The sequence below is a fragment of the Hemiscyllium ocellatum genome, assembly GCF_020745735.1.
Source record: "Hemiscyllium ocellatum isolate sHemOce1 chromosome X unlocalized genomic scaffold, sHemOce1.pat.X.cur. SUPER_X_unloc_2, whole genome shotgun sequence".
Lineage (NCBI taxonomy): Eukaryota > Metazoa > Chordata > Chondrichthyes > Orectolobiformes > Hemiscylliidae > Hemiscyllium > Hemiscyllium ocellatum.
In genome coordinates this window covers 385,556-405,682 of record NW_026867592.1, presented here as the reverse complement: position 1 = coordinate 405,682, position 20,127 = coordinate 385,556, and the positions used below count along the sequence as shown (strand labels likewise).

Below are 20,127 nucleotides of genomic sequence, written 5' to 3'. Positions count from 1 at the left end.
GCAGACGGCACTGGTTCTGTTTTAGTTCTGTGCAGGTACCTTCCGGCCTCCCCACTTCCCTGGAGGGTCAGTGTCCGGAGTCTGCTCCGGCCTCCGGCCGCCGTCCCACAGGAACCTGGGCACTTGGGTCTGGACTGCGGTGCATTGAACATTTTTGACGAGGACTGACCGACGGTTGTGGGGTATACGGCGACGAACCGCGACCTCCTTACCTGGCGTTGATGAGGTACTGAGCCAGGCTGATGTTGGCTGGAGATCCGGTGATGGTGATCTGTCGGTCAGTCGATCCCTCCACTGGGTTTGAGATCTTAATCTGCGCCCCAGACATCTGCCGGATCTCATTGATCTTACTCCCCTGACGTCCAATAATGCATCCGATCAACTGGGGGGGGGGAGAGGGAGAGAGAGAGAGGGGGAGAGAGAGAGAGGGAGGGAGAGAGGGAGGGAGAGAGAGGGAGAGAGAGAGGGGGGAGAGAGAGAGGGAGGGAGAGAGAGGGAGAGAGAGAGAGAGAGAGAGAGGGAGGGAGGGAGGGGGAGGGAGAGAGGGAGGGAGAGAGAGAGAGAGGGAGAGAGAGGGGGAGAGAGGGAGAGAGAGGGGGAGGGAGGGAGAGAGAGGGAGGGAGAGAGGGAGGGAGAGAGAGGGGAGAGAGAGAGAGAAACACAAACATCAGAGACTGGCGGGGTGGGGGCACAGAGGGCAGGGAGGAGAGGTGCAGAGGGCAGGGAGAGAGGGGGCTTGGATGGAGGGAGGGGAGGTGCAGAGAGAGGGAAGGAGGGAAGGTGCAGAAGGAAGTAGGAGGGGGAGGTGCAGTGGGAAGGAGGAGGGGGTGGTGCAGAGGGAGGGGAGGGGAGGGGGTGGTGCAGAGGGAGGGGAGGGGAGGGGGTGGTGCAGAGGGAGGGGAGGGGAGGGGGTGGTGCAGAGGGAGGGGAGGGGAGGGGGTGGTGCAGAGGGAGAGGAGGGGAGGGGGTGGTGCAGAGGGAGGGGAGGGGAGGGGGTGGTGCAGAGGGAAGGAGGAGGGGGTGGTGCAGAGGGAAGGAGGAGGGGGTGGTGCAGAGGGAGGGGGTGGTGCAGGGGGAGGGGAGGGGGTGGTGCAGAGGGAAGGAGGAGGGGGTGGTGCAGAGGGAGGGGAGGGGAGGGGAGGGGGTGGTGCAGAGGGAGGGGAGGGGAGGGGGTGGTGCAGAGGGAGGGGAGGGGAGGGGGTGGTGCAGAGGGAAGGAGGAGGGGGTGGTGCAGAGGGAAGGAGGAGGGGGTGGTGCAGAGGGAGGGGGTGGTGCAGGGGGAGGGGAGGGGGTGGTGCAGAGGGAAGGAGGAGGGGGTGGTGCAGAGGGAGGGGAGGGGAGGGGCTGGTGCAGAGGGAGGGGAGGTCGGAGAGCTGAGGGAGGTGGGGACAGCTGACTTATCCCCCCCTCCCTCATTAATCCCTCCAGCCGGCCATACTCACGTCATTTGGAATTGCAATTTCATGTGAACTGGTCTGAGTGGAATCCAAACCTGTTCCAGAGAGAGAGAGAGACAGAGTCAGGGGAAGGGAGGGAGGGACAGGGTCATCATACAGCAGCAGACCAGCAACTGGACCCATCTCCCCGAACCCACCCCTCCACCTCCCCAAATGAGCAACACAGTCCCACACCAGGGAAACAGGGTCAGGGCGAGACACGGGGGCAGAGACAGACAGAGCAAGCGAGCGACAGAGAGCAAGCAAGCGATAGAGAGAGCGAGCGACAGAGAGAGAGAGCGTGCGATAGAGAGAGAGAGCGCGACAGAGAGAGAGAGAGATAGAGAGGGCGCGCGCGACAGAGAGAGAGAGAGAGCAAGCGCGCACGTCAGAGAGAGAGAGCGTGCGACAGAGAGAGCGAGAGAGAGAGCGAGCGCGCGACAGAGAGAGCGAGCGCGCGACAGAGAGAGAGAGCGTGCGTGACAGAGAGAGCGCGCGTGACAGAGAGAGAGAGCGCGCGTGACTGAGAGAGAGCGCGCGTGACAGAGAGAGAGAGCGCGTGACAGAGAGAGAGAGCGCGCGTGACAGAGAGAGAGCGCGCGTGACAGAGAGAGAGAGCGCGCGTGACAGAGAGAGCGCGCGCGTGACAGAGAGAGAGGGGGGGCGCGCGACAGACAGAGAGAGAGAGAGCGAGCGACAGAGAGAGAGAGGCGGGGAGAGCGAAGACAGACAGAGAATGAGAGATGGAGAGTCGGGGGTGGGTGGCGGATAGAGCCTGGAAGTGGCACGTGATTCATTTCAAACAACCCGACTGCGCCCCCTCGCCCCCACCCCGAGCTAGAGACAGACAGATGAGCAGACACTGAGTCTCCCACCCCACCCTAAAGACTGACCTGAGTATCCAGGACTGGTCTGTCCCACGGGGGTGAAAGGGGTTTGCTGCATTGCGAGCTGGTGTAACTTGGTGAGCTGTGGGAGTCAAAGTCAGCAATGTTAACACTGGGTTAGAGAGGGAGGGAGGGAGAGGGAGCAGGAGGGAGGGAGAGAGAGGAGAGGGAGAGGGAGGCAGAGAGAGAGGGAGAGGGAGAGAGAGAGAGAGAGAGGGAGGGAGGGAGAGAGGGAGGGAGAGAGGGAGGGAGAGAGGGAGGGAGGGAGGGAGGGAGGGAGAGAGGGAGGGAGGGAGAGAGGGAGGGAGAGAGGGAGGGAGGGAGGGAGGGAGGGAGGGAGGGAGGGAGGCAGAGAGAGAGAGAGAGAGGGAGGGAGGGAGAGGGGGAGGGAGGGAGAGGGGGAGGGAGGGAGGGAGGGAGGGAGGGAGGCAGAGAGAGAGAGAGAGAGGGAGGGAGGGAGGGAGAGGGGGAGGGAGGGAGAGGGGGAGGGAGGGAGAGGGGGAGGGAGAGCACTACAGGATGTGAATGACTAACAGTAACCAGACACGGTACCAGGGCCAAAGCCTGGCAATTCTCCTCTGTCCTCCCTCCAGTTCAATCACAATCACATCCTTACTGTAGCACACATTACCCCAGCTGTGTTGTCATTATGGACAGCTCCAACATAACCTCCCCAGCTGTTACAGATCCACGTACGTGTCACCCGCACAATCCTTCTTCAGCACCCCATTATCCTCTCCTGTCACCTTCTGGGATCTGCGCGCAATCACCCCGACACCTCTCTGGTATCCTGGTCATCGGGTATACCCTGGACATGTCAGGGATCTAGGAGGGGGCATCCTAGGTATCTGACAAACACGTCTCTCCCTGCTCCCCCAATCCCCGGGCCAGATCCAAATCCCATTCCTGATTCCGATGGGCACAGTCTCAGAGCACCACTCTGTCACACGTGCTCTCTCCTCAGTGTACCAAGGACAGGAGGGTGGGGGCCGGGAGATGGGCAGGGAACTGACCACAGGGGTGCGGCCAGAAATTTCAGCCAACTGACCACCCTGACCTGCACCTACGTGATGAACAGCAGCTCACCCCAGACCCAGGGGCCCCTACGCCATCATCACCCCGAATCCTCAGCACCTCCCCCAGCGGATTACCCCGGTGCGTTAGAGAGACACCCCCACCCCCACAGGGCTCAAACAGAACATCACCACCTCAGCTGCGATGTGCGTCGCGATAGAACGACAAGCGTGCAAGCAGGGGGTCTGCGCAAAGCGACGCGCGTCGCTGAACGAGTTAATAAAAACGAGAACTCACATCAGGATGTGGAATAGCAAACTGCCCCTGAATGGTGTAGGCCTGTAACGAGAGAGAGAGAGGGGTGGGGGGTTGGGGGGGAGAGAGAAACGGAACAGAAGCAACCATCAATAAATCAAACAAAACTAGCAGCAATCTCTTTCTCTCTCAGCGACATTAACTTCCGCACACGCTCGACAGTACACCAGACTCGCCGGATTTAACCGAACGCATTAAGAATTAAGGTGATAGCACCTGTCTTGTTTTTTTTGACGTTAACCGGACAAGTCTTACCTGGCCGCCGGCAAAGATGACAGGTGCCGAAACTGGCTTGGGACGATAGGGGACGGTGATCCCTTTTGGAGAGGACTGCTTGAAGACAGAACGAGAGAGAGGGAGGCAGAGCAAGTCAGGGGGATACAGCAAAACCCAGTCACCCTCCCAGGATCGCAGCGCATGATGGGACACGGGGAGTGGGGACAGAAGGGGGAAACTCACGCTCTGCACCTACCCCTCCCGCACTCACCCCCTTTCCTCTCCCTCTTCCCCCAAACCCCCAGTCTGTCTCATACACACTCATAACCCTTCACTCAAACACCCCTCTACCTCTCGTGCACAATCTACCGCTCCCCCCCCTCCACAAACCCCTTTCTGCTCTCTCTCTCTCACACACTCACCCCCTCCCCTCCCACCACCACCCCTCACAGCCCACTCCCCCTCGCACACACTCACCCCCACCCTCTCCCTCACCCCCCCCCGTACACACATACACTGCTCCCCCATCTCCACCCCACACAGCCCGCTCCCTCTCACACACCCCACCCTCTCCCTCACCCCCCCATACACACATACACCCCTCCCCCATCTCCACCCCACACAGCCCGCTCCCCCTCACACACACTCACCCCCACCCTCTCCCTCACCCGCCCGTACTCACATACACCCCTCCCTCATCTCCACCCCACACAGCCCGCTCCCTCTCACACACCCCCACCCTCTCCCTCACCCTCACCCCCCCCATACACACATACACCCCTCCCCCATCTCCACCCCACACAGCCCGCTCCCCCTCACACACACTCACCCCCACCCTCTCCCTCACCCCCCCGTACTCACATACACCCCTCCCTCATCTCCACCCCACACAGCCCGCTCCCCCTCACACACTCCCCCCACACCTCCCCATACTCACATACACCCCTCCCCCATCTCCACCCCACACAGCCCGCTCCCCCTCACACACCCCCACCCTCTCCCTCACCCCCCCCGTACACACATACACTGCTCCCCCATCTCCACCCCACACAGCCCGCTCCCTCTCACACACCCCCACCCTCTCCCTCACCCTCACCCCCCCATACACACATACACCCCTCCCCCATCTCCACCCCACACAGCCCGCTCCCCCTCACACACACTCACCCCCACCCTCTCCCTCACCCCCCCCGTACACACATACACCCCTCCCCCATCTCCACCCCACACAGTCCGCTCCCTCTCACACACCCCCATCCTCTCCCTCACCCCCCCGTACTCACATACACCCCTCCCTCATCTCCACCCCACACAGCCTGCTCCCTCTCGCGCACGCTCATCCCTTCTCTCCTGCCCCCCCCGCCTGTACACACACACACACTCATCCCCACCCTCTCTCACCCCCCCGTACTCACATATACCCCTCCCCCATCTCCACCCCACACAGCCCGCTCCCCCTCACACACACTCATCCCCACCCTCTCTCACCCCCCCATATACACATATACCCCTCCCCCATCTCCACCCCACACAGCCCGCTCCCCCTCACACACACTCATCCCCACCCTCTCTCACCCCCCCGTACTCACATATACCCCTCCCCCATCTCCACCCCACACAGCCTGCTCCCTCTCACACACACTCATCCCCACCCTCTCTCACCCCCCCGTACTCACATATACCCCTCCCCCATCTCCACCCCACACAGCCTGCTCCCTCTCACACACACTCATCCCCACCCTCTCGTACACACTCACCTCTACCCTCTCCCTCACACCCCTCCCTGCTCTGTACGCGATCATCCCTCCCTCACCTCTCCCTGCCTTCCCCGTTCCCCCCCCCAAACTCGAAACTCTCTCGCTACCTCGAGAATGACCACGCAGATCTGCTTGGCACACTCAATGATGGAGGCCGGGGTCCCAGCGATGGTGATGGCCCTCTCTGTTGAGTTTGGAAGCATGTCTCCAGCCACCTGAACCTGGGCTCCTGTGGACTGTTGGTTCGAGGTTGGGGAAGTGGGGGAGGAGGTGGGAGAGAACGAGAGAGAGAGCGCCAAGTGTCAGCCACTTTCGGACAGACTGCTGCCGCTACGTCCCCTCAGCCAGCTCCCCCCCCTTCTCCCTCCCCCCTCAGGGACTGACTAACCCGAGCATCCGGACAACACCCTGTCCCACCCAACACCTCCCCTCCTCCACCCAGTGGCTCGGATCAAACTTCTACCCTTTCTCCTGCCTTACCCCGAGTTGACGCCCCACCGCCCCCTCCCGCCGGTGGTGGGACCCCAGCTCAATCCCCACCCCCGCCCTCCCAACAAGCCTAGAGTCGGGGCCGGACAGACCCGTTCCGAGCGCAAACCGGGAAATACTACAGAGAGAGAGACGCCGCAGAGTAGCGCGGAAATCCGAAACCTGATACCAGCGGAAAAGACTGGAGAAACTCAGCAGGAGGGAACAGCTCAGGTTTCACAGCTCAGGGGGCTGGGGGGGGTGACAGAGAGAGGGATAGGGAGGGGGTGTAGGGGGCTGGAGGAGGGGGTGACACACACAGAGATAGGGAGGGGGTGTAGGGGGCTGGAGGGGGTGACACACACAGATAGGGAGGGGGTGTAGGGGGCTGGAGGGGGTGACAGAGAGAGAGATAGGGAGGGGGTGTAGGGGGTTGGAGGGGGTGACACACACAGAGACAGGGAGGTGGTGTAGGGGACTGGAGGAGGGGGTGACAGAGAGAGAGAGATAGGGAGGGGGTGTAGGGGGCTGGAGGGAGTGACACACACAGAGATAGGGAGGGGGTGTAGGGGGCTGGAGGGGGGTGACATACACAGAGATAGGGAGGGGGTGTAGGGGGCTGGAGGGGGTGACACACACATAGGGAGGGGGTGTAGGGGGCTGGAGGGGGTGACAGAGAGAGAGATAGGGAGGGGGTGTAGGGGGCTGGAGGGGGTGACACACACAGAGACAGGGAGGTGGTGTAGGGGACTGGAGGAGGGGGTGACAGAGAGAGAGAGATAGGGAGGGGGTGTAGGGGGCTGGAGGGAGTGACACACACAGAGATAGGGAGGGGGTGTAGGGGGCTGGAGGGGGTGACACACACAGAGATAGGGAGGGGGTGTAGGGGGTGACAGTGATAGGAAAGGAGTGTAGGGAGCTACAGCAGGTCGCAGAGAGGGAAGGGTGCATAGGGCTGGAGAAGATGGTGAGGGAGATGGGGAGGAGTTAGTAGAGGGCTGGAGGGGGTGGTGAGGGAGTTAGGGAGGAGGGCGTATGGGGCTGAGGAGGTGACACTGAGACAGGGAGGGGTCTGGAAGAGGTAACACAACGATCGCGCTTTAACTGTTTCGTCCATTAAACCCACCATGTCTATGGTGACCAACAAAGTCCAAAGCACAGCGATCACACTCACTGGCTGCACACTCAGAGCAGGAACCTAACCCTCATTGCAAGCACAGTTTACACAGCTGCTCGCTTGAGGAGTGCATAGTGGTTCTCACAGACAATCTGGACCTGGACAGTGACGTGCAGGTTGTTCCAAGGGGCTGTTAAACCTGTGGACCAGTTATTAACGATTAAGGGGCTTCCTCTTGCTAACAACTATGCGATTGCCTCTGAGACTACAAACAGCTCAATTATAGATCGAGCGATCTCCCTGTTCTCTGCAGTAAAAGCACAATCTGAACTAAATAACCTTTCCTGTGCTGAGTTGCAGACATTGACGAGATGAGGAAGGGTGGGAATATCTGGAGAAGGATGAGTGAGAAATCCCGCCTCCCGATTCTGACAGCGACAGGGTTAGAGTTACCTCTCGAATCTCCTTGATCTTGCAGCCTCCCTTCCCGATGAGAGAGCCACACTGGCTGGCGGGAATGACAATCCGCAGAGTGACCGGTGGCTGGCTCGAGGCAGTGCTGTTGACCATGGCGCTGTTGATGTCCTGGGCGGACGGTAAAAAGCACAGCGTTAACCAAGACCCTGTGAAAACGCTTTCAACACCAGGTGCTGGAAATTTTCCCCACTGTCCTCCTGCCCCCACACCCATGGCGTGCCGGGTAATACACCCAGTGACCTCCATCGAATGTCCAGTTCAGAGGACACCCCATCACGGGTCAAGGGCGCAGAAACCTCTTACCTCTTCTAGCTTGTGCGTTATCATCGAGAACGCCTTGAAAATGGCACTCGTGGGTCCGGACAGCGTCACGATGCGCTCCGGACAGTTCCCTTCGGAGATATTGATGCGGGCTCCACTCTGCAGGGGGGAGGGGGGAAAGAGAGAGAGACGAAGAGAGAAGAGTTGACAGACCCCGAAACGTCATCACCCACCCCTCGTACTTGCCGGTGGCTCTCACACTCACCTCCTCTCGCATCTTTTTGACGGTCTCTCCTTTCTGCAGGAAGGGGACGGAGAGGGGGAAGAACAGGGTTAGTCGGAGAAACACAGGACCCCGTACGTGAAATAAACAACGCAGCAAGGATTGGGACAGAATAGTGTAACTAACCTTTCCGATGATGCTTCCCACCTCCTGCAGAGAGAGAGAGAAGGAAAACACAGTCAATGATCCATCAGGGAAGTTAAAATCGCACTCTTTAAGAAAGACCAGTGGCCCAAGATTGTCTGGTGTTTTAAATTTCATAACATCAATGACCTGTCTCTCTCACACACACCCACCCACCCGTTACCCTGACCAGAATCTCAGAGTGGACAGAGACCATTCGGCCCATCTGGCATGCCCCAACTTACTGAAGGACATCCCACCCGCACCAAATTCACATAAACCAGCACTTACCATAGAGTTACCTACCTGAACCTGCACATCCCTGGGCACTATGGGGACAACTTAGCACGGCCAATCCCACCCTAATCTGCACATCCCTGGGCACTACGGGGACAATTTAGCACGGCCAATCCCACCCTAACCTGCACCTCCCTGGACACTACGGGACAATTTAGCACGGCCAATCCCACCCTAACCTGTACATCCCTGGGCACTACGGGGACAATTTAGCACGGCCAATCCCACCCTAACCTGCACATCCTGGGCACTACGGGGACAATTTATCACGTCCAATCCCACCCTAATCTGCACATCCCTGGGCACTATGAGGACAATTTAGCACGGCCAATCCCACCCTAACCTGCACATCCCTGGGCACTACGGGGACAATTTAGCACGGCCAATCCCACCCTAACCTGCACATCCCTGGGCACTACGGGGACAATTTATCACGTCCAATCCTACCCTAACTTGCACATCCCTGGGCACTACGGGGACAATTTAGCACGGCCAATCCCACCCTAACCTGCACCTCCCTGGACACTACGGGACAATTTAGCACGGCCAATCCCACCCTAATCTGCACATCCCTGGACACTACGGGGCAATTTAGCACGGCCAATCCCACCCTAATCTGCACATCCCTGGGCACTATGAGGACAATTTAGCACGGCCAATCCCACCCTAACCTGCACCTCCCTGGACACTACGGGACAATTTAGCACGGCCAATCCCACCCTAATCTGCACATCCCTGGACACTATGGGACAATTTAGCACGGCCAATCCCACCCTAACCTGCACATCCCTGTGCCTATTTCTTATTATTGATGATCTATAAGATTCTTACACATGACCCCAGAGTCTTTAAGAACAAGGGAAATTCCAGAAGAATCCAATAGCAGAATTATTGGGACAGAGATTTTTGCTGTTGGTGGGAACTAAAACCAGCCAAGTTGAGATGTGAGGCTTTAATTTGAGAGGGCCTGATTTTGGCTGCTACGTTGAATTTAGCTTAAATCACTTTCAGTACTTGTTTGTCGGTGAGATTTCTGAATAAGTAGCTGAACTAAGGGTATTTTTTTTTAAGATTAGATTACTACAGTATGGAAACAGGCCCTTCGGCCCAACAAGTCCACACCAACCCGCCAAAGCGCAACCCACCCATACCCCTACATTTACCCCTTACCTAACACTACGGGCAATTTAGCATGGCCAATTCACCTGACCCGCACAGCTTTGTGACTGTGGGAGGAAACCGGAGCACCCGGAGGAAACCCATGCAGACACGGGGAGAACGTGCAAACTCCACACAGTCAGGCGCCTGAGTCAAGAATTGAACCCAGGTCTCAGGCGCTGTGAGGCAGCAGTGCTAACCACTGTGCCACCGTGGCGCCCATCTTCTGGGGATGAATGCACAGAATCAGGCACTCTGACAAATAACAGCGCCCCATGCCAGTAGGCAGTAATTACGTACCTGTATTTCTATCAGGCAGACGATAAGGAAGGACCAACACATATCTGAAGGTATTACTGCACGAAGACAGACAACTACTCTCCACTGAGCTCCCTTCATTGCCGTCAGCAAGCAGTACTCCGTCCCCCACAAACGCACAGAACCACCCCCACCCCCACCCACCGGTACGCGATTTCAATACTCCTCACCTTGCCGTGCATCAGGAGGCGGAGACTGAGGGTGACGTTCAATCCACTTTCAACAGCAGATTCCATGATCCAATGTCCGCAGCTGACGGTAACACAGAGTCAATCAGTCCACAGCAAACACGGGGCGTTCCTGTGAGGGAGCAGGCACAGGGAGAACAGTCACCGTCTGTGGGAACCACTCAACACCATACCACACCGACCCCTCCCACCCCTCCGTCCTGTCTCCGTGAGAAGACGGGGGGGGAGGGGGCGGAGGGGTTGGGTTAACACGGGGAACAGACAGGAAAAGGGGAGGACTGCAGATGTCGGAGAGTCAGAGCTGAGAAGTGTGGTGCTGGAAAAGCTCAGCAGTGCAGGCAGCATCCGAGGAGCAGGAGAGTCGGCGTTCTGGGCATCCGCACTGTGTCAGGAACGTGGAAGGGGAGGGCTGTTCTGAAGGAGAGGGGTCACCGGACCCAAAACGTTAACTCCAAAATTTCTTCACAGATGCAGCCAGACCCGCTGAGAATTTCCTGCAAATACTGTTTTTTGTTATAGGTTACATATTCCATACATTGACCCCAGGATGGTTTATACCCCAGTTCCCCTCCCTCTCTGGGTCACAGTGGGTTATATATTCCATACATTGACCCCAGGATGGTTTATACCCCAGTTCCCCTCCCTCTGCGGGTCACAGCAGGTTATATATTCCATACATTGACCCCAGGATGGTTTATACTCCTGTCCCCCTCCCTCTCTGGGTCACAGCAGGTTATATATTCCATACACTGACCCCAGGATGGTTTATACTCCTGTCCCCCTCCCTCTCTGGGTCACAGTGGGTTATATATTCCATACATTGACCTCAGGATGGTTTATACTCCTGTCCCCCTCCCTCGGGGTCACAGTGGGTTATATATTCCATACATTGACCTCAGGATGGTTTATACTCCTGTCCCCCTCCCTCTGGGTCACAGTGGGTTACATATTCCATACACTAACCCCAGGATGGTTTATACTCCCGTCTCCCTCCCTCTGCTGGTCACAGTGGGTTATATATTCCATACATTGACCCAGGATGATGTATACTCCTGTCTCCCTCCCTCTGGGTCACAGTGGGTTATATATTCCATACATTGACCCCAGGATGGTTTATACTCCTGTCCCCCTCCCTCTCTGGGTCACAGTGGGTTATATATTCCATACACTGACCCCAGGATGGTTTATACTCCTGTCCCCCTCCCTCTCTGGGTCACAGTGGGTTATATATTCCATACACTGACCCCAGGATGGTTTATACTCCTGTCCCCCTCCCTCTCTGGGTCACAGTGGGTTATATATTCCATACACTGACCCCAGGATGGTTTATACTCCTGTCCCCCTCCCTCTGCGGGTCACAGTGGGTTATATATTCCATACATTGACCCCAGGATGGTTTATACTCCCGTCTCCCTCCCTCTGCGGGTCACAGCGGGTTATATATTCCATACATTGACCCCAGGATGATGTATACTCCTGTGCCCCTCCCTCTGCGGGTCACAGTCGGTTATATATTCCATACACTGACCCCAGGATAGTTTATACTCCTGTCTCCCTCCCTCTGGGTCACAGTGGGTTATATATTCCATACATTGACCCCAGGATGATGTACACTCCTGTCCCCCTCCCTCGGGGTCACAGTGGGTTATATATTCCATACACTGACCCCAGGATGGTTTATACTCCTGTCTCCCTCCCTCTGGGTCACAGTGGGTTATATATTCCATACATTGACCCCAGGATGGTTTATACCCCAGTTCCCCTCCCTCAGGGTCACAGTGGGTTATATATTCCATACACTGACCCCAGGATGGTTTATACTCCTGTCTCCCTCCCTCTGGGTCACAGTGGGTTATATATTCCATACACTGACCCCAGGATGGTTTATACCCCAGTTCCCCTCCCTCTGGGTCACAGTGGGTCATATATTCCATACATTTACCCCAGGATGGTTTATACTCCCGTCTCATTCCCTCTGCGGGTCACAGCGGGTTATATATTCCATACATTGACCCCAGGATGGTTTATACTCCTGTCCCCCTCCCTCTGCGGGTCACAGTGGGTTATATATTCCATACATTGACCCCAGGATGGTTTATACTCCTGTCCCCCTCCCTCTGCGGGTCACAGTGGGTTATATATTCCATACATCGACCCCAGGATGGTTTATACTCCTGTCCCCCTCCCTCTGTTGCGTCACAGAGAGTTTTCTATTCTATACACCTAGATCAGAATGATTTACTCTCCTGTGCTCCTCTGTCTCTGGGTCACAGCAGGTTATATATTGTATACATTTACATCAGCATTTTTCACTCTTGTATCTCTCTCTCTGGGTCAGAGCAGGTTATATATTCTATTCATTTAGATCAGAATTATTCACTCTCCTATCTCCTCCTCTCTGGGAGCGAGCAGCTTAGATATTCTATACATTTACATCAGAATTAAGTAACCTTCTATTGCCCTCTCTCTTTCTGGGTCAGAGTAGTTTATATATTCTATACATTTATTATCAGAATTATTCACTCGCCTGACTCCCTTCCCCTCTCTGGGACAGAGCGGCTTATATATTCTATATATTTACATCAGAATTATTCATTTGCATATTCCCCCTTTCTGGGTCATAGGTTATATATTCTATACATTTACCATCAAAATTACTCACTCTCCTGACTCCTTTCCTCTCTATGGGACAGAGTGGGTTATATATTCTATATATTTAGATCAGAATTATTTACACTCCTGTCCCTCTCTCTCTTGGTCAGAGCAGGTTATATATTCTATACATTTACATCAGGATTACTTACCCTCCTGACTCCCTCCCTCCCTCTCTCTGGGTCACAGCAGGTTATATATTCCATACATTTACACCAGCATTATTCATTTACCTAGTCCCCCTCTCTCTGGGTCACAGCACATTATATATTCTATACATTTATCATCAGAATTATTCACTCTCCTGACTCCCTCCCTCTCTCTGGGTCAGAGCACACTATATATTCTGTACATTTACATCAGATTTATTTACTCACCTGTCCCTTTCTCTCTCTCCCGGGGATAGATATATAGATATATATATATAATAAAACACATACGTTGCTATGGCATGGATCGGTATGTGGAGGAAAAGAACAGGCAGGCAATTCCATGCCAACCACGATACTGTTCCTAATTTCTCCTTCCTGACTGCACATGGTCCATATCCCTGCACTCCTTCCCTGTTCACTTCTGTCTAAATGACACTGCAGCTGTATCTACCTCCCCCACCTCCCCCTGGTTCCAGGCACCCACCACCCTCTCTGTGAAAACAAACCTGTCTCGCGAATCTCCTTTTTAACCTCCCCCCCCCCCCCCCCCCCTCCGCCTTAAACCCACGCTGTCCAGTATTTGGAGATTCCCACCCCGGGGGTGCGGTAGAAAGGCCCTGACAATCCACACCTCAGGAGTTTTCACGCACTTGTAGGCAATGCCCTCCAATCCAGGTCACGGTCTGGGAAACCCCGTTCACAAAGCCTCCACATCTTGCCTACGGCGTGGTGACCCGAACTACACACGCCACTCCCTCCCAATGTGTTCAGACTTAAGGTCTGATACAGTTGCCAGGTGTGATACTGACTGAAATCGGGTGGGGATCACCCTTCCTGGTTTGGTGATTCAGGATCACCCCTCCTGTCGAGGGAAGGGAGCGAGCGTTTGAGTGGGGGAGGGGGTGGGGTTAGGAAGCTGTGGGTGTGTACATATTTACTACAAGACAGCAATCAGGGCTTCCCCTGCCTTCGTCCACCTCCCTTCCCCTTCCCCAACCCCCCCTCCCCAGTTACAAACACCACCTAAAGCGACATCGATTATCTATTCTCTCACCTGCTTCCTCTTCCTGGTTGCTCTTGGGTCTTTGGGGGAAGTGGGAGAGTGGGGGTGGATGGGGGGGTGGGAATGGGGGAGAAGTCGAATGGGAGGGGGCCAGGGGGGAGGGGGGAGGGGGAAGGGGAGGGAGGTAAAGCGGGACGTTGTCTTCACGGTTTAGGTGTTATGATCGCTCTTTCCGCTGAACAGAGAGAGAGAGAGCTGGTGGGGGGTATTGGGGTGGGTGCGGGTGGGTGAGGATGTGTATATATTAGTTTATGTATCATTTCAGGGTTCGCCTGTTTTTTTTTATCCCCCCTCCATCCCGGTTTGTAACATGGTCTACGTTAATATCTGTGCGCTCACCTGTTTCCTCCTCCTGGCAGGTCAGCGATGGGGTGGGGTGGGGTAGGGTGGGGTGGGGGGAGTGGGAGATAAATAGAGGGACGCTGTCTTCCTCGTTTTGATGTTACGATCACTCTTTCCGCTGGGGGGAGAGAGAGAGAGAGAGAGAGAGAGAGCCGGGGTCGAGGTTGGGGGAAGGGGGGATTGTTTTTTGGGGGTAGGGGTGGGGGGAAGGTGAAAGGGTTGGGTGAGGATGTTTCCGCATTAGTCAGGAGATTTTATACTCGGCTTGACCTCACCCTACCCCCCCCTCAAGGACACAACGTGATCTGACACAACACTGAAGATCCATTTCCTCACCTGTTTCCTTACTCCGTCACAGAGTGAAGTGGCGATGACAGAGGGAGATGGTGAAGGGGGGAGAGGGAGGGGGGAGAAACACTGCCTTCCTGGCCTTTGATGGTACGGTTATTATTTCTGGGGGGAGGCGGAAGGGAATGAGAGGATACATTTCAGGGTCATTCCGCTATCCCCTGCCCCAACACGCTGACATCCACATTCTTACCTGCGTCCTCCGCCCGGTGAAAGGCGAGATTGGTCTTCTCTGAGTTTTTGATGTTAGGATCACTCCTCTCTGGGGGCGGCTGGGAGTGGGGAATGAAGAGATGTCAGGAATATCCGGCCCCACTCCCAGCCTCCCAAAGGTTACAGAACAACATCGACATCAATAGGCGCCCCCAGCGACTTACCAGGCTGGTGTTTTCGGGGGGGGGGGGTGGTGGGATTTGACATTGTGATTGCTCTTTCCTGCTGTAGAGTGGCCGACGGGGAATGAGAACGCGTCAGGGTCATCTCCCCCGCACTCTGATACGACAAACAAACATCCGAAACCTACCTACCTCCCCTGTTTTCTCCTGGTGATGGCGGGAAGTCACCCTTCCTTGGCTTTTAAATTTCGGTATTTGACGTTATGATGCCTTTCTCTGTGACGCAGAGGGGGTTGGGGCTGAGTGAGGAGATCAGGCTGTTCTTCTCCCCCTCTGCTCCCACAAAAAGGTTACAGAACAGCATCTATCTTCTGCACAGCTTTCTCCATCCCAGAGTTAGCGAGGGGGAGTTGCCTCACTTGGCCCCAGCTCCCTCTAAACCCTTCCTGTTCCTGTCCCCCCATCCACCTTTTAAATGCTGTCATTGTACCAGCCCCCACCCCTTCCTCTGGCATCTCCTCCCACACACGCACCACCCTCTGGGGGAAAAAGCTTTCCCTCGGGTCCCTTTCCCCCATCTCACCTTAAACCTACATCCTCTAGTTCTGGACTCACCCCACCCCAGGGGGAAAAAACCATGTCCATTTACCCTATCCACACCCCTCGTGATGTTATAAACCTCTATAAGGTCACCCCTCAGCCTCCGACGCTCCAGGGAAAACAGCCCCAGCCTGTCCAGCCTCTCCCTGTAGCTCAAACCCTCCAACCATGGCAACATCCTCGTAAATCTTTTCTGAACCCTTTCAAGTTTAGCATCATTCCTATGAGAGAGAGACCAGAATTGAACACACTATCCCAAAAATCCTGTACAGCCATAGCATGTCCTCCCAACTCCTGTACTCAATACTCTGACCAATAAAGGAAAGCATACCAAACCCCTCCTTCACTACCCTATCTACCTGCGACTCCACTTTCAAGGAGCTATGACCCTGCACTCCAAGGTCTCTTTGATCAGCAACACTCCCTAGGACCTTACCATTAAGTGGATAAGTCCTGCTAAGATTTGTTTTCCCAAAATGCAGCACCTCACATTTATCTGAATTAAACTCCATCTGCCACTTCTCAGCCCATTAGCCCATCTGGTCCAGATCCTGTTGTAATCTGAGGTAACCCTCTTCGCTGTCCCACTACACCTCCAATTCTGGGGTCATCTGCAAACTTAATAACCACACCGCCTACATTCACATCCAAATCATTTATATAAATGACGATAAGTAGAGGGGCCCAGCACCGATCCTTGTGGCACTCCACTGGTCACAGGCCTCCAGTCTGAAAAACAACCCTCCACCACCACCCTCTGTCTTCTACCTTTGAGCCAGTTCTGTCTCCATGTGGCTAGCTCTCCCTGTATTCCCTGAGATCTAACCTTGCTAACTTGTCTCCCATGGGGAACCTTCCTCCATGCTGGGGTTTCGGGGTGGGGCAAGTAGTTGCCTCACACCAGGTTTCGATGTTACGGTCGCTCTTTCTGGGGTGAAGCAGTGGGGGGTGTGGGGGGGGGGGGGGGGAGAGGACATTTTAGGATTTATCCCACCACAGAAGTGTTAACACCTATGTCCTACCTGTTTTCATCCCGCTGGCAATGGTTGCCGGGGGCTGGGAGATGGGGAGAGGGTAAAGTTGCTTCACACGGGTTTTCAATGTTATGATCACTCTTCCCGGGGTGAAGCAGTGAGAGTGGGTGGAAACGAAGACACACTGGGTGCTGTTCTACACCACCACCCCCCCACCCCCACAAAATCATAAGCATTAACAACTATTTCTCCAGGCAGTTGTTGTGGGAGGGATGGGAGGAGGGTTTGCCTCACGCCGGTTTTCAACGTTATGATTGCTCTTTCCGAAGTGGGGGGTGGGGAAATTAGGATTTATTGAGGGTTATTTACCCTCCTCTCCTCTCCCCCCCACCCCACCAATGCAAAACATAAGCATTACCATCTATTTCTCATGTTTTTTTTCTCCTTTCTGGCAATGGGAGAACATTGCCTCACGCACGCACACGCACACACACACACGGGGTTTTCCACGTTATGATCGCTCTTACCCCGGGAGCAAAGTGGAAATGAGAGATTATTGTCGGGCTGTGGAGGAATTATTCTCACCCAGGAACACCAACTTGGCACCTGTTTCCTCCCTCCTGGTGACAGGAGAGGGGACAGAAAGTTGCCTTACCCCACACACACACACACACACACACACGCTCGCGATGTTATGATTGCTCTTCCCCGAACCAGAAACGAGGGATTGATTAAGGGGGATGGGGGTTGAATTATTCTCACCCAACACCCCCCCCCCCTCACACACACACACAAAAAACCCACACTTAACAGCTGCTTCCTCCCTCCTGGGTGTCGGGGGAGGGAAGATTACCTTGTAAAGACACGGCGGCTTTTCGATGTTGTGATCGCTCTTCCCCGAATAGTGAACCAGAAACGAGGGATCAATTGGAGGGGCTGGGGGAGGGAATGAATTATTCTCCCCCAGGAACCCCCCCCCAAACCAAACCAAATAAAACACCCACTTAACACCTGTTTCTTCCATCCCGGGCGTTGGGAAAGGAAGAGAAAGTTTCCGCACCCCACACACACACACGCGTGACGTTATGATCGTACTTTCCCGAACCCAGGAACGATGCATTCATTGTTTGTGGGGGTGGGTGGGGGTTGAATTATTCTCACCCAACACCCCCCAACACACAAAAAACACCCACTTCGCAGCTGTTTCCTCCCTCCAGGGGATGGGGAAGGGGGGGAAAATTTCCTCACCCCACACACACACACACGACATTATGATCGCTCTTCCCCGAAACCAGAAACGAGGCATTAATTGTTTTGGGGGAGACGGGTGAATTATTCTCACCCGGCACACCCCCCCACACACAAAAAACACAGACTTAGCACCTGTTTCCACCCTCCTGACGACGGGGAGGGGGTGGAGGGAGAGAAGAGAAGTAGCCCCACCCAACACACACACGTGCGTGCGGGCGACATTATGATCACTCTTCCCCAATCCCGGAAACAAGGGATTAATTGAGGGGGTTAATTGAATAGTGATCACTATCGCCCCCCCTCCCTCCATGTTATGATCACTATTGCCCCCCTCCCTCCATGTTATGATCACTATCGCCCCTCTCCCTCCATGTTATGATCACTATCGCCCCCATCCCTCCATGTTTTGATCACTATCGCCCCCTCCCTCCATGTTATGATCACTATCGCCCCCTCCCTCCATGTTATGATCACTATCGCCCCCCTCCCTCCATGTTATGATCCCAACCCCCCCGCCCTCCATGTTATGATCATTATCGCCCCCTCCCTCCATGTTATGATCACTATCGCCCCCCTCCCTCCATGTTATGATCACTATCGCCCCCCTCCCTCCATGTTATGATCCCAAACCCCCCGCCCTCCATGTTATGATCATTATCGCCCCCCTCCCTCCATGTTATGATCACTATCGCCCCCCTCCCTCCATGTTATGATCACTATCGCCCCCCTCCCTCCATGTTATGATCACTATCGCCCCCTCCCTCCATGTTATGATCACTATCGCCCCCTCCCTCCATGTTATGATCACTATTGCCCCCTCCCTCCATGTTATGATCACTATCGTCCCCTCCCTCCACGTTATGATCACTATCGCCCCCTCCCTCCATGTTATGATCACTATCGCCCCCTCCCTCCATGTTATGATCACTATTGCGCCCCTCCCTCCATGTTATGATCACTATCGCGCCCCTCCCTCCATGTTATGATCACTATCGCCCCCCTCCCTCCATGTTATGATCACTATCGCCCCCCTCCCTCCATGTTATGATCACTATCGCCCCCCTCCCTCCATGTTATGATCACTATCGCCCCCCTCCCTCCATGTTATGATCACTATCGCCCCCCTCCCTCCATGTTATGATCACTATCGCCCCCCTCCCTCCATGTTATGATCACTATCGCCCCCTCCCTCCATGTTATGATCACTATCGCCCCCCTCCCTCCATGTTATGATCACTATCGCCCCCCTCCCTCCATGTTATGATCACTACTGCCCCCTCCCTCCATGTTATGATCACTATTGCCCCCTCCCTCCATGTTATGATCACTATTGCCCCCCTCCCTCCATGTTATGATCACTATTGCCCCCCTCCCTCCATGTTATGATCACTATTGCCCCCCTCCCTCCATGTTATGATCACTATCGCCCCCTCCCTCCATGTTATGATCACTATCGCCCCCTCCCTCCATGTTATGATCACTACTGCCCCCTCCCTCCATGTTATGATCACTACTGCCCCCTCCCTCCATGTTATGATCACTATTGCCCCCTCCCTCCATGTTATGATCACTATTGCCCCCCTCCCTCCATGTTATGATCACTATTGCCCCTCTCTCACACAGACACATTTAAACAGATAAACCACCCCCCCCACCCCCTCCCTGAGGCTCACCTGTTGTTGGGGAGGGGGTTATAGATGAGCAGGGGGGGCACACGGAGAGTGAGGGAGGGAGGGACGGAGAGAGAAGGACGACCCTCCTTCACCTGCTCCTCTCTCACCAAATGGCGGACGCACAAAGACGCTTCCCCTCCAGACAACCTCACCGCGCCTGCGCAGGGACGGCGGGGACGCAATAGCGCCTGCGCGGTCACGGCCGGGCCGCCACCGCGCCTGCGCCCTCACGGCGGGGCCGCCACCACGCCTGCGCCCTCACGGCAGGACGGGTGAGCCACGCCCCCTACGCACACACTCCCCCCCGCCGCGCCTGCGTCGTCACGGCAGGATGGATGAGCCACACCCCCTACGCACACACTCCACCCCCCCCCCGCCGCGCCTGCGTCGTCACGGCAGGAAGGGTAGCCACGCCCCCCCAC

General features: G+C 55.6%; 1 protein-coding gene across 2 annotated transcripts; it reads right to left on the bottom strand.

The window, feature by feature from the left end:
• Nucleotides 1–208: 208 nt before the first annotated feature.
• LOC132808932 (poly(rC)-binding protein 3-like) lies at nt 209–19,821 on the bottom strand. 2 transcript variants are annotated; one of them, XM_060822346.1, is made up of 13 exons: nt 19,706–19,821; nt 15,066–15,144; nt 10,298–10,427; nt 8,358–8,381; nt 8,214–8,246; nt 7,991–8,107; nt 7,664–7,795; nt 5,733–5,861; nt 3,908–3,985; nt 3,635–3,676; nt 2,330–2,405; nt 1,443–1,492; nt 209–382 (listed from the first exon to the last, which is right to left on the bottom strand). In XM_060822346.1, exons 3-13 carry the CDS (start codon nt 10,361–10,363, stop codon nt 209–211), a joined length of 921 nt encoding a protein of 306 aa, XP_060678329.1. In that variant the 5' UTR covers nt 10,364–10,427; nt 15,066–15,144; nt 19,706–19,821. The 2 variants fall into 2 exon arrangements, with proteins under 2 accessions (XP_060678329.1, XP_060678330.1); XM_060822347.1 differs by having other exon boundaries at nt 3,908–3,982.
• Nucleotides 19,822–20,127: the final 306 nt, after the last annotated feature.